This window comes from Mastigoproctus giganteus, chromosome 13 (genome assembly GCF_048544385.1).
Source record: "Mastigoproctus giganteus isolate SK-2022 chromosome 13, ASM4854438v1, whole genome shotgun sequence".
Lineage (NCBI taxonomy): Eukaryota > Metazoa > Arthropoda > Arachnida > Uropygi > Thelyphonidae > Mastigoproctus > Mastigoproctus giganteus.
The window spans coordinates 84,252,036-84,266,317 of NC_143587.1; the positions used below are offsets into that span (position 1 = coordinate 84,252,036).

Here is a 14,282-nt window from a genome sequence, read left to right on the forward strand (position 1 = left end):
TTTGTTATTTGGTTTTTAGGAGCTTTACCAACTAAGGCCATATTGCTCCGGGAATATGCGGTGGTCATTCCCTGATCTTTCCGCATCCTCCATATTTGGTGGTCACGGGCTCGAACCCTGGTCTAATCAAGAAGCGTATGCTACGCACTGCTGCTCCTTCCCACCTGGCTACGGAGGCGCCCCTAATAGGAATAACATATTTTTTAAAGATTTTATTTTATTTGTATGATAAACTAAGAGAAAAGCAATATTAACGGAAATGAAAATATTTTACAGTATATATTTTGATATATACAATATTTTAGTATCACAGTAAAAATAATTACAATAATTATAAAAGGAGACACACAAACCATTAACTTTTTAATAAATTAATCTAATTTAAAGAAAGAATCCAATGTTGTTTGCACAGTTTTTGTCCTTTATGCATTTTTAACTGCAGCACAGATTTTATCAAATGCAATAGTTGTTTCTTTATCAACGTTACTGTAGGCCAAGACATTATTATGTTCAATGCATTTTGGGCATCTTTTTTTGATTCCCAAAATGCTTTGAACTGGTAACAAAAACAGCATCGTTTTGTTTGGTACCCAGCAGCTCTTCTGGTGTTGGTGTTGCAATTGTAGCAACTTCATCATCCACCTTCACAAACTCTTTAAATTCACCAACAAAATTCATATGCTCCTTCAAATTCCTCCATTCCTTACTGTTGCTATCACATTTGTCTGCTGGACCATGTTTTTCGATGATGTTCTCTCTCTCTCTCTCTCTCTCTCTCTCTCTCTCTCTCTCTCTCTCTCTCTCTCTCTCTCTCTCTCTCTCTCCAAAGCCACTCTTTCTGAAGCAGTTGATTGTAACACTTGATGTAATACTTTCCCAAGCAATAACAAGATTATGGATAGCATCCAAGATATTCCAATTTGGCTGCAAGTTGTTCCCTCCTTCTATGTTGTGGATCAAGTACCTTATTAGGCCAGCTCTATATGCTCTCTTGATGTTATAAATAATGCCTTGATCCAGTGGTTGCATTAAACTGGTGGTATTGGGGGTATATTTGTCAACTTAAGTGTCTCGGCAGAACATGCTGTACAACGGTCTAGAATCATTAAAATGATTCAACAGCCGTATATTTGTCAACTTAAGTGTCTCGGCAGAACGTGCTGTACAATGGTCTAGAATCATTAAAATGTTCCCTTTTTCTGAAGCCTTACTTCTGTCCAATTTTGATAACCAAGACTGAAAAATTTTGACCATAAGCCAAGTGATTATGAGGCCAATAGAAGTTGGCCTCATAATCACTTCCCTGTGATTACAAGGGCAACTTCTATTGGCCTCGTAATCACAGGGAAGTTGGTTAACTGATTTAAAACATCTTGGCTTGGAAAACTTACCAATCACAAGTGGGCGTAGTTTTGTACTGCCATATTGTAGCATAACAATTCTGTTATGCTACAATCTGAATTGTAGCATAACAGAACAGTGAATCTTTGTTTACTTAATTTTCCACCACGACAAGACTCTCCACGAACAGCAAATGTTTTTTTTTGGCAGCAAATTATAAAATGAACCTGTTTTGTCGAGATTAAAAATATCTTTTGCCTCATATTTTTCAAGGATGAACCTTACAGAACATAACCATACTGCAATAATTACATTCAAACACCAGCCAAGCGATTAAAAATTTTACTATAAAATGAAATAAAATACAAAAATAAAATATAATAAAATACTATGATACAAATATCGGGAGACTAAACTATTACAATAAAATAAAATAAGTTACGATAAAACAATTAAAAATAATGCTAAAATCGTTAAAATTTACTAAAATACCAAAGCTTTCGGAGACTGCTGTCTCCTTCTTCAACAGTAGTGTTTGAGTGTAATTATTGCAGTATGGAATTTCCCAGCCCCATAGGCCTGTTTAAAGATAGAACACAACCAGTCTGTAGCCTTTTCTTTGTCGAATAATCCAGACTCACTGCAAATGTTTCGAAACCAAGTTATTCCTGTTTTTAAATCTTTGGAGGGAGCCATTGCTGCATTTGAAGTCACTAATCCCATGTTGCTGAGCTAGCTGATTTGTCTTTTTTTGCAAAATCGGACCTGATATTGGCAAATTAGATGCACGCATTTGTTGGTACCACTCGAAAAGTTTTGTTTCAAGCTCCTCGTGTTTTGCACCACAAATTCATGTCCTGCTTTTTATCACTGCTCCAGTGTCACACACTTCTTCAAGTCTTTTTCGGTTTTTCAGTATTGTAGATAAAGTAGGTAAAGGGATGTTGTATTCCTTTGCAGTGTCCATTTTGCTTCTTTCCATCCTATCGGTCTCTTGTATAACTTTTAGTTTAATTTCCAGGCTTAATTCTGTCCATCTACGTTTTGTCACCATAACACTGCTAGATAAGATTTAATATAAACAAATTTTAAATTAATTTAAAGAAACAAGTTCCGAAAAAGATGTCAGCTCAGATAAAATGGCACAAAAAATAGATTGCTGTATACGATAGCAAAAGACTCTTTGAACCGGGGTAACAATTGCAACTGACCTTATTCCCATGGAGAGTGAGGGAGTGCATGTAAACAACTTAGAAAAACTTTTTATTCTTTTGTTAATTTAACAACTCATCCTTCAGAAAGATGTTTTTCAGAGTGCACTTGATGTTGTAGCTACCATAAACTGGTTTTTGTTTACACAAAACTAATTTCTAACAAGTCAGTGCAGTAACTTGGCAGAGCGATCCGATTATTGCCCCAGGCCACCTGGCTCCCTACTTCCCGAAGTAGGGAGCCAGGTGGCTGGGGGCAATAATCGGATCGCTCTGCCAAGATTTGTATTAAACATACAAAATGACAATATTTATTTCTCATGGGGTGAAAAAGAACTTTGTAATACATATTAACCGAATTTTGTAATAAACAAATATATTTACATAGAAAAGCCTATCCTTTCGCAGGGGGATGGTATGTGTTTCATATAAACGAGTACTTTTTATAAACCGAGTTTGTATTAACGAGATTTTACTGTATGTGCACCAGGTTCCCCAGACTCTTAAATCTCACATTGTCCACTTCACAGGGATCATAGTGGTTATAATCACTTATTCTCCTCCACCAGGTGGAAAAAGCCCAATTTTGGAATCCTATCAATAACACAAGCAACTTTTATGGCCTTTTTTTTTTTTTTTCACATTGTGACTAAATTGTCACAATGTGCCTGAATTGTCAAACTAATAGAGTAAGCTATCTGCGAAAAGATCTAAACCTCCCAAACACTTTCTAGTTCATTTCACAAATATATGTGGTCTCAGTTCTAATCTCAACAATGTCCATTTTCACTTGCAGTCTGCCAAACCCCATGTACTTTTTCTTAAAGATTCTCACTTATCAGTTGATTCAACTACTGCTCATCCCAGTTGCCTAAATTATTCGCTATGATTCCTTTTGCCTCAAAGGTGGTACTTGTGCATATGTCCATTCCGATATTCCCCGTCAGAGACTTGGTAATTTGGAATCTCCTCTTTTTGATCATCTCTGGCTTAAAATCTCTCTACCTCATTCTTACAAATTCATCACCGTTCGCCTAATTCCACTAATCACTTGGGGCTCTTTGACTTCCTCTCTTTGCAACTTGACTTTCTCCAGTCCAACTTTCCCAACATTGAGGTAATTTTCCTTGGTGATTTTAATGTTCACAACTCCAGCTGGCTTCCATTTTCTAGTCATACCGATCCAGCTGGTTGAGATGCTGAGGCTTTTGCAGTTACTAATGACCTCGCACATATTGTTCAATTACCTACCAGAATACCGGACAATCCTAACCATACAGCCAATCTTTCGATCTTTTTCTCACAAACAACCCTTCTAAGTACACGGTCGAAGTGAGTGGTCCTTTAGGCACCTTGGATCACAACATGGTGATTGTCTCTTCTCCAGTGGAGGCTTTATCTCATGGCTATTCCCAACCTCTTGTTGTTTGCCATTACAAGAATTCAAAATGGGATGACCTGCAAGATTTCTTTTCTTCTTTTCCTTTGTCGGATTATTGTTTAAAAACTTCTGTCAACGTTTGCTCAGATCTTGTCAGTGAAATTATTCTTGTAGGAATGGAATCCTTTATTCGATACTCCACTTTAAAATCTCATCCTTTATCTAAACCTTGGTTTTCCAATAAATGTGCTAAGGCTGTTCAAGAGAAGAATGTTGCATATCGTAATTGGCTTATTTCCAATTCTTCAGTTTCATTTTCTGCCTACACCAAAGTTCGCAAAAATTGTAAAGCAGTTATTAATCAGTCCAAACTAGATTTTGAAAAGGCTAAGAGTAGAAAACTTGCTTCTTGCCCTAATGGTAGCCAAGCATTCTGGTCTCTTGCCAAAGCTATTGTCGCAACTTTTGCCCATCTCTGCTCCCACCTCTGTCAAAACCAGATGGTTCTGTTGTCACTTCAACCAAGGATAAAGCAGACCTGCTAGCATCCCATTTTTCTTCCAACTCATGTATTAATGATCTTGGTACAACACCTCCCACCATTCCCAGCACTCTCCATTCTCTGCCTCCTGTAGTCTTCCGTCAAAAGGATGCCAGAAGGATTTTGATGAAACTTGATGCTCAGAAAACTCCAGATCCTGATGGTATTTCTCCACTTGTTCTCAAAACCTGTGCTCCTGAACTTACTCCTGTTCTTTGCCGCTTTTTTTTCACTTTCTTATTCCAAAGGTGTTTTTCCTTCTGCGTGGAAATTTGCTCTATCCAGCCATTTCCTAAAAAGGGTAACAAATCCCTCCCATCCAATTATCATCCCATTGCAATTACTTCTACTCTTTCTAAACTAATGGAGAAATCGATTAATCGCCAACTCTTAAACTACCTAGAAACCTTCCATCTGATCACGATCGCCAGTATGGATTTCATCAGTATTGATCCACTGGTGATATTCTGGCATATGTTACCCATTTATGGACAAATTCAATGGAAACATTCGATGCAACACAAGCAGTTGCTCTTGACATCTCAAAGACTTTCAATCGTGTTTGGCATAAAGGTCTTCTAAACAAGCTTCCATCTTATGGTTTGTCAACTGTTTTTTTTAATTGGTTATCCAGTTTTCTCTCTGATCGCTCACTGAGGGTGATGAGGCTCTCTGTCTTCTAACTTCTCCACTAATGCTGGTGTCCCCCAAGGTTCAGTTCTTTCCCCCACTCTTTTCCTCTTGTATATTAATGACTAGGGTTTGGATTTTTATGTATTATCATATTCATTTTTCGTTTACATAAATTCATGAAACTTAGTGTGTCCATGTTACTTGGTCTGAGGATCGTAAAGAAATGTGTTTATAATTTCAAAAAATATATGAAATATCATATTTAATAGCATATTTTATACTTGTTGACACATGAAACTTTCATATTTCACCTTACTATAATCGACAAATTATTTATCAAATTGATTCAAAATATATTTCTAAAAAACTGTGGGAATTTACATTTAATCATTTCACATTCCAGCGTGGGCAGGCACGAGTGGCTAAATCTGAAAGTTATTTTTATTGGCTCTTTAGTCACTCACAACGACACCGTAGTGTCATTTTAGCTATAATTTAAAACTTTACAGTAGTTTCGCTTTATACTGAGTTCAATGAATTATTCGTTCAACTTATTTTATACAGTAAAAACTTCAGCTGTTGGCGAAATGAAGCCAAAATCGAGCAAAATTGAGCTTTTTAGATAATGGATTTCTTTTGTAGAAGAGTCTAAAGACACATACCAAATGGATGGAAAAATAATATATTGCAACGCATGCAATAAAGAGGTATGGAAATTAATTTTTTTTTTTTTTTTTTTTATGAGAACCCCAAACACGAGAGGTATTAGAACCTATAGTACTTAGTACCGTGCTTGGGTTGGAGGTTGAGAAGACGAAAGAAGATATCTGTTGACATTGGACTTGAACTTCTGTAGATTGTAATTTTCAGGAAATACGTATGAAGGAAGGTTGTTCCAGAAAACGGCAGTTGAATGAATAAATGAGGAAGATGAAAAGTTGGTTCTGTGGGTTTGAAGTTGGACAGTAAATGGATGTTGGCTGGTGGCGGCACGTGTTCGGACTATTTTGAAAGAGAGAGCGGGAATTATAGAAGCCAATTCAGAAGAACAGTGCCCATGGAAGTATCTGTAGAAGAGGCATGCAGCAGAAACAGTGCGTCTATGAGAAAGCGAGTGGAGAGACTCTGTTAGAGATGAATCATTAATTAACCTAACTGCCCTCTTCTGAATGGAATCAAGAAGCCTGAGAGAGGTTTTGGGGGCACCACCCCAGATGTGGGAATAATATTCCATGGCAGGGCGGATTTACGATTTATACAGAGTGAGCAGCTGTTTGGAAGAAAAGTAACGCCGAGAACGATAGAGAAAACCAAGTTTTTTAGATGCAGAGGAAGCAATATTTGTAATGTGCTTGTGCCAAGAGAGATTAGAAGTCAGGGTAATCCCCAAAAGAGATATATCATTTTGCTTAGAAATCGGAGTGTCACAAAAGATAAGCATAGGAGCGGAAGAATCCTTTTTGCAAGATATAAGACAAGACTTATATCTTGCAAAATTAATATATCCCGTAATAATTAATATATATAATATCGGTGTAGATACACCATAGATAACTCTTAAAGAACAACTACAATAGTAGCGTGAAAGGCATAATTTCGTCTGTATCCCATATTGTGCTCTTCCTTCACAACAAGTTTCCCATGTAATGCACTACGTCGAATAAGTAACGCTTTGCTAATAGAGAAGACTATTGTTACTTATTCTCAGTGAGTACCATCACCCAGACGGCACCGTTTCAAAGCTAGTTGGCTAATCATCGGTGGGTGGGTGGTGGTAAGACAAGTAACAAGAGTCTTCGCTATTAGTGAAGCATTACTTATTCGAGGTAGTGCAGTACATGGGCAACACGTTGTGAAGGAAGAGCACAGTATGAGATTCAGATGAAATGATGCCTTTCACACTACTATCGTAGTTGTTCTTTAAGAGTTATCTATTGTGTATCTACACCAATATTATATAGAATCTTAAACTCGTAAATATTATGCCTTTTTGCATTTAGTTTATTTAAGTAAATTAATTAATTACCTGATAATAGATCGATCATAATTTTTAAATTTGGATGCTTCGATATATGGACATTCTAAATTTAATGCTCATGCATATTTAGTTTTTTCATATAAATCGGAAAATAATAATAATTTTTATAAATAATCTTAAATAAATATATAAATACATTTTTAAGGTTCCATGCGCGAAAGTATCTCAATTACAATAGCATAACGTTACTGCTTTGCATGAAGCGAACGTAAGGAGAATTTCAGGGGTGCGTACTACACAGCAGCTGCTTACTGCAGAAAACCAAAAATCACCAGATCCATTCTTTGCTGATTTATGCCAAGCAATGGTTGCTGCAAACATTCCTTGGAACAAAGTGAACAATCCAGTCTTCAAAAGCTTCTTGGAAAAATACTGCTCCCAAAAAATTCCTGACGAATCAACCTTGAGTGTCGCTATAAATCGGTATGCTCTCATTGATTTTATTAAATAATTTATTATTTAATAAAATCCAAAAGACTGAATGCTGTGTAGACTATATTTTAATTAATTAATTTATTTATTTATTTTCTTATTACTTGCAATGTCTAAACAATATTCGCAAAAATATTGGAAGCAGCTGTGTCTGGGGTTCAGTTGATGAAACCACAGATTGTGAAGGCAGATACATAGCTAATTTTATTGTTGGAAAGCTTGATTCAGATGAACCATCTAAATCGTATCTCTTTGCATCAAAGGTTCTGGATAAAACTAATCATGCAACTGCTGCTAGATTCACCTTTCGCAGTGATGCATCTGTATCATGGCAGCCAGTGATATGTTGCCATTTTTGAATAAAGTCCCTCTGTACCATTTTGTTTCCGTTGTTTCCTTCATCATTTCTGTACCTCGCGAGGTTCCTTTGGTATGCTTTTCGCATATGCAAAATTTCCAGTTTTAGAGGATACGGCTGTTGAAAGACTTCCTCTAGCTCCCGATGTCATTAAGGCGTTTAATTTTGCTCCAATCACATCTTGTGATGTTGAGAGGTCCTTCTCTGCTTATAAGCGAATAATAGCAGATGATAGAAGGAGATTAACTCCAAAACATTTGGAGTGAATGCAGGTATCGTAATGCGATGGAAAGTACTTAGCAACTTAAGTGTTAGTAGCCTAGTACTTTAGCCTATACGTTTTGGTTTTTTTTGTTTAAAAAAATATATTTTAATGTTTATATTTCAAAAAAAAAAAAAAACTTGCAAATTGTGATATTTTTGTTATATTATTATGTGATATTTTCGTTATATTTCATTAAATTTCTAATGGTATGTTAGAAATTTGTATAACAAGTCATTTTACAACTTTAAAAGAATAAAAAAGTTTCAATAGCAAAAGCTTAATATACAGTACTCACCTTAGACGATCTGCAATTGTTGTTGGGTGAATTGATGACTAAATTTTTTGGGGTTTGCGTAATTTACCTTATATTGGGTAATAAAAGACTATGGTTTCTCGCAGGACGAAGTTAAAGATGTGGTGACTTTCAGATTTAGTTCTGGATTGGGTGCAAAGGTGGTTAATTGGGTGGTTGGATTTAGTACTTGCATGATGCGGTATATTTAGACAGCAATAGAATCTATCTAGGATTTACATCACACAGGTTCCGTAAGTTTATGATTGTAAGCAAGTGTTTCCGTTGTTTGGGGTATGGCCAATTGGCACGATTTTGTTCACATAAGGCAGCTTCTTGTGGACACTGTGCAGAGGGTGGTCATGTCTATGGAAATTGTCCCCATAAAGAAGACTCTCCAAAATGTATCAACTGCAAGAGACGAGGTAGAGATTACAACCATTCTGTAAGGGATGCCAAGTGTCCAGAATACTTAAAAGCGGTACAACTTACAGACAGCAGAACCAAACATGAGTGATAATGGTTCAAATCAGCAACAGCGTTGGCCAATAAGAATCCAATTTTGGGTAATATTATATATGACGGGATAAAAGTTCTTCAGATAAATGGTCAGTGCTGCAGAGTGGCAATGGATGAGAGCATTTATTTTCAAATGCTGTTATTCATCAGGAATAACAGCATTTGAAAATAATTTTGATATTATTTGCATACAGGAACCCTTTCATTCTTTGCAGGTAGGGGGTGGAGCCCACAAAGTTATGGGTTTTCCCATCTCAGCAAGAATTATTCATTCCATTGACAAACCTCCAAAAAGTGCCATAGTTGTTATAAATAATGATCTGGTTGTTACCAACATTACAGGTCTGTGCATGGACACTGTGACCTGTTTAATGATTTCTACAAAGTTTTTACATTGCGTCTGTTTACTGCCCGCCAACTGAAGACATACAGTTGACTCTCAATTGTTTGGACAATATATGTACTAATTTTGCTTCTAAAAATCTTATAATAACAGAGGATCTAAATGCCAAATCCAACTTCTGGCACAGCAGTTTTACCAAACCTAGAGGATTAGCTCTCGAGGATTTAATTTTATCCTACAACTTAAGTGTGCAAAACTTGCCTGACAAGCCGTTCACATTCTCTACTGTGAATGGCGAATCAAACATAGATGTCACTCTTACCATGGTTAAAATAGATGAAATTCTAACTGACTGGAATGTTATTCCAAGCCTTGTGAATAGCGACCACCGCGCTATTGTATTTGGTTTGAAGCCTCAATGGCAATGTAATGATTCACAGCCTCACGATCTTAAACGTTTCTCAATGAATACCATTAAATGGAACAAATTCAGAGATTACCTTCTCACTATTTTTTCTGCAGATGTTGTAGATAGTTTAAACGTTATGACTGCAATGGAATTTACAAATTTTGCCCAGACCCACCTGAATTTGGCAATGGAGTACTCAGCCAAAAGAAAGCAGACCAGAAGAACTTCTGTTCCTTGGTGGTCTTCAGACTTAAGTAACCTGCGAAAGCAAGTTCAACAGGCTAGAAAAGAATTCCAGCGACATAGGTATCTTTCTGCCGAGGATGTTCGGACCTTCAGGGAAGTTTACAGTACTCTAAGGGAAAATTATCAAAAGGCAATCTCCAACTCAAAAGAAAGTTGTTGGAAAAATTTTGTAACGGATATAGGAAATAAAGAACCATGGGGCCTTGGTTTACTGGATATCAAGGAACAAAATGGCTTGCGGAGATGTTTATAACACAGTTGAAGTAGATGGTCAAGAGACTCAAGACTGGATGTCTACGGTGGATTCCATAATTAACCTATTCCCCAAAGATATATATCAGATCTAGATTCACCTGAACAAATGCAAATATGTCATGATAATGAAAAGTATGAAGGACCATCAGACATTGAACCCTTTACACTCCTGGATTTGGGCTCTGCTATGTCCTTGTATGGCTCAATGGTAAGAAATGCCCCGGTATTGACCTGATTGAGAATACAATCATAGTTAAATTTTTTGAAATTTTTCCACACATTCTTTTAAATTTGATGAATAAGTGTTTACTAGAAGGAATATTTCCTCGTCAATGGAAAATAGCTCTACTAAAGATACTGCACAAGCCCGAGAAATTAATATCAGATCCACGGGCCTACAGACCTATTTCGCTTTTAGCAAACCTGGGGAAATTGTTTGAGCGAATGTTAGCCCCAAGAATCCAAAAATTGCTAGAAGATCATCAGTTATGTTCAGAAGCACAATGCGGCTTCAAGAAAGGATGCTTGACTTAAGACACTATAAATCTTCTGACCAACAATGTGTCCAACTCACCTGCTAAATACACACTCACTGTGTTTGTGGATTTCCAGAGCGTGTTTGACACTTTATGGTGGGAAAGTGCCCTCAGGAGAGGGCACTTTCCCACCATATTTCGCAAGTTATTTCGTGGTTTAGGCCATCTATGAAAACTTCTTATCTGCTAACAGGGCATGGGTCCCTCCAGGCTAAGTTATTTGAGCTTGGCCTGGAGCCTGATCCATACTGCATGTGTGGGGAATATGAAATGTGGATTCATGTACTTCTGAACTGTCCATTTTACTCTTGACCTAGAGCGGATTTAATGTCTGCAGTTCCAAATTTATTGGAGAACAATATAAATATCTTAGTTGAAGACCATAATAACTTTACTGCTCTGCAAACCTTCTCAAGAAGTTTTCATATTGAGGACTCAGCTAAGAACTTCAGCTTTTTCTGGGAATTGACTTCACAAATGACCAAAAGACAACATGTTTATGTGTAAACAGAAGATTTAAGATAACTCTTATTGTGTTGACTACTTGGATTGTTATTGTGTTAATTTATGTTAATCAATGTTGCATTGATTTTTGTCAATTGTTATTGACAAGATTTATGTCAATTGTTATTATAAAGATTGGTTTCTATGAAACACAAGGTTTATGAGAATCATTTAGTAGCTGTCTCAATGTGCTTGTCGACACAGGTTTGAAAGTTCCAGCGGACAGACTAGACAGTGTTGTTAATTGTCCATTGTATGTTATATATTGTTTTCTTTGTCCTCAGAGACTCTGAGCATATTTTAAAAAAAAAAGTATTGTATATATCTGTTTAATATAATAATTACTGTTTCTCGGTGGTAGTGAGGATAATTTGTGGAAGTTCTCCACTAGTAATTCACTTGTCGACACTCACTGGTATTGCACTACATCCGGTGGGTGTAGGACTTGTGCATTCGGCACAAATACGTAACGGAAATCCGGGCCTAGAGAAGGGCACTGGGCAGCAGCCGTTTTATATTGGCGGTGGTAAAATACCTCGCACATGTTTTTAGGCTAGATTTGTTGAGGTTCTACGCATGTATCCCAGAGTCAAGGAGCCACCTTTGACTCTGGGATACATGCAATGCACCAGGAGGTCAAATATAATATAATGTCTTATATATGTGTAACGAGAATGTCAATGTATATAAAATTATATATATATCTTCATGTAAGTATTGTATATATATGTAATAATTGTGTGTACAGATAAATGGAAATGGAATGTCTAGCTCGGCCCATATGACTAGAAAACAGAAACCAGTTGGAGTTGTGAACATTAAAATCACCAAGGAAAATTACCTCACTGTTAGGGAAGTTGGACTGGAAAAGGTTTCAAAGAGAGGAAAGCAAAGAGTTCCAAGTGATTAGTGGAGTTGGAAGAACAATATAGGCAACAGATGAATTTGACAAAATATGGTAGAGAGATTTAAGCCAAAGAAGATCGAAACAAAACAAGGAGATTCCAAATTACTGGCTCTCTGACAGGAAATATCAAAACAAACATATGCACATATGCCACCTTTGAAGCGAAAGGAATCATACAGCAAATAATTCAGACGACTGAGATGAGCAGTGGTTGAATCAACCGATTAAAGATTCATCAGAGAAAGTATGTGGGGTTTGGCAGACTCTAGGTGGAAATCGACATCATTGAGATTAGAACTGAGACTACATATATTTGTGAAATGAATGAGGAAGTGTTTGAGAGGTTTAGATCTTTTCACAGATAAGTTTGTTCTATTAGGTTGACAATTCATGATGTATTCAGTAGTAAGAAAAGGTGAGGAGGACATGCTACATGAAGTAATGAAATTTTTGGATGATGTGTATGCATGGCAAGAATATACTCAGCTCCTTGACATAATGTGGCCTTGACAGTGCCCCCCACATATACACTACTTGGACTCCCTCCCATCTGGCAGAGGCAGCAAGATTATACACTAGCTGATCCAGAAGCCTCCTAGAGAGTTACCAGCAGGTTCGATCCAGTGAACTATCTAGCAGCCAGTCTGTGAACACTGTTTTACAGCTGTACACTCGAAATGTAAGGAAGTTTGGATCTTGCATGTGTGTCATAACCTGAAAAGACATCAATCATACTGCATGATGGAAAGATTGGAGGGTTGCCAGACCTTGGCTCTGGAAACTAAACACGAGTTCCACCACTTTAAGCATCCTGTAAGCAAAGTTGTGGTATTGCACCGGTTGATGAGAGCCATCTACCACCTAGTATTTCCTGGTAAGACAGAGGGGTGGCATTCCTCCATGTGGTGTGGGAACCTCACCTTGACCCCTGCTCATGTTGGTTCGCACCTGAGTGATCACTTTCAGTATGGTAGGTGTCGTATTTCAGGACTTGCACAGGGGTTATACCCAGGGATACTAACAGTCCCACCATCGTGAAGGTGCAAGCGGGGGATCTGGCTGTTACAGACCTACCAAACTTTGCCAAAATGAAGTCTACTTGACTTGAGTGTCACCCGAATATCAGTTTCCATCAGCATTTTAGACTCTCAGGTAACAATCCCAGCTTTGGCATACCTGAGAGAATTGCTTGGAAGTAGATAGTATCAGTTATGCTAATTTCTGATTTATGGAAGTTGTTCTGTCATTACCAACAAGTTTTAGAATTTAACATATTTTTATTATGAAAGGTTTGTTTGGTGAATGATTAATTTCCATAAAAGAATATTGCGTCACATAAATCATTTCATCAATGACATGACATATATTAATAGAAAATAAATGGAATGATATGACTCAAATATACATTTATTATGTTGTTAGGAATTTAATATCTATATAATATCGGTGTAGATACACCATAGATTACTCTTAAGAAACTGCAATGGTAATGTGGAAGGCATCATTTGCTCTGTATCTCATATTGTGCTTTTCCTTCACAATGGGTTGCCATGGTATTTCACTACCTTGAATAAGTAACGCTTCACTAATAGAGAAGACTATTGTTACTTATTCTCAGTGAGTACCACCACCCAGATGGCACCGTTTTGGCCTATCATTGATGGGCAGGTACCCTGGTATAGCAGACATGACAATCTAGTTGTGAAGATAATCACACAATATGAGAGATGCCAAAAGGTTTATATGATAATATTTAGTTATTAGGAATTGTAATTATTTTTAAATTTTGATTTGGTCATTTGCTTCCATTTCTTTCTTTTGGAGACTTATTGCAGTCAATTTTTAGCAGAGTCCAGGTAGAATTTCTCCGGTCTCTGTGGATAATGGCGAAACTAATCAGTCAGCTGAGGTGAGTTACCTGTATATATTCTGTTTGATAATTAATATTGTGAAAAACTTCAAAAAATTTTATATTGCTGAAATATGGGTCAAAATAGACTTAGCAAGAGAGAGAGAGTTACTATAAGATAGTTGATAGAATTAGTGAGCATCTTGTGATTTTTCACAGTAG

General features: G+C 36.9%; 1 protein-coding gene across 1 annotated transcript in view; it reads left to right on the plus strand.

Annotated features, from left to right (window-relative positions):
- Positions 1 to 14,282, plus strand: part of LOC150076228 (uncharacterized) — a 744,224-nt gene that overhangs the window by 18,757 nt on the left and 711,185 nt on the right. The window contains exon 2 of the mRNA XM_090387291.1: positions 14,058 to 14,120. Coding sequence (XP_090243417.1) covers positions 14,058 to 14,120 — 63 coding nt within the window. The remainder of the gene's footprint in view (positions 1 to 14,057; positions 14,121 to 14,282) is intronic.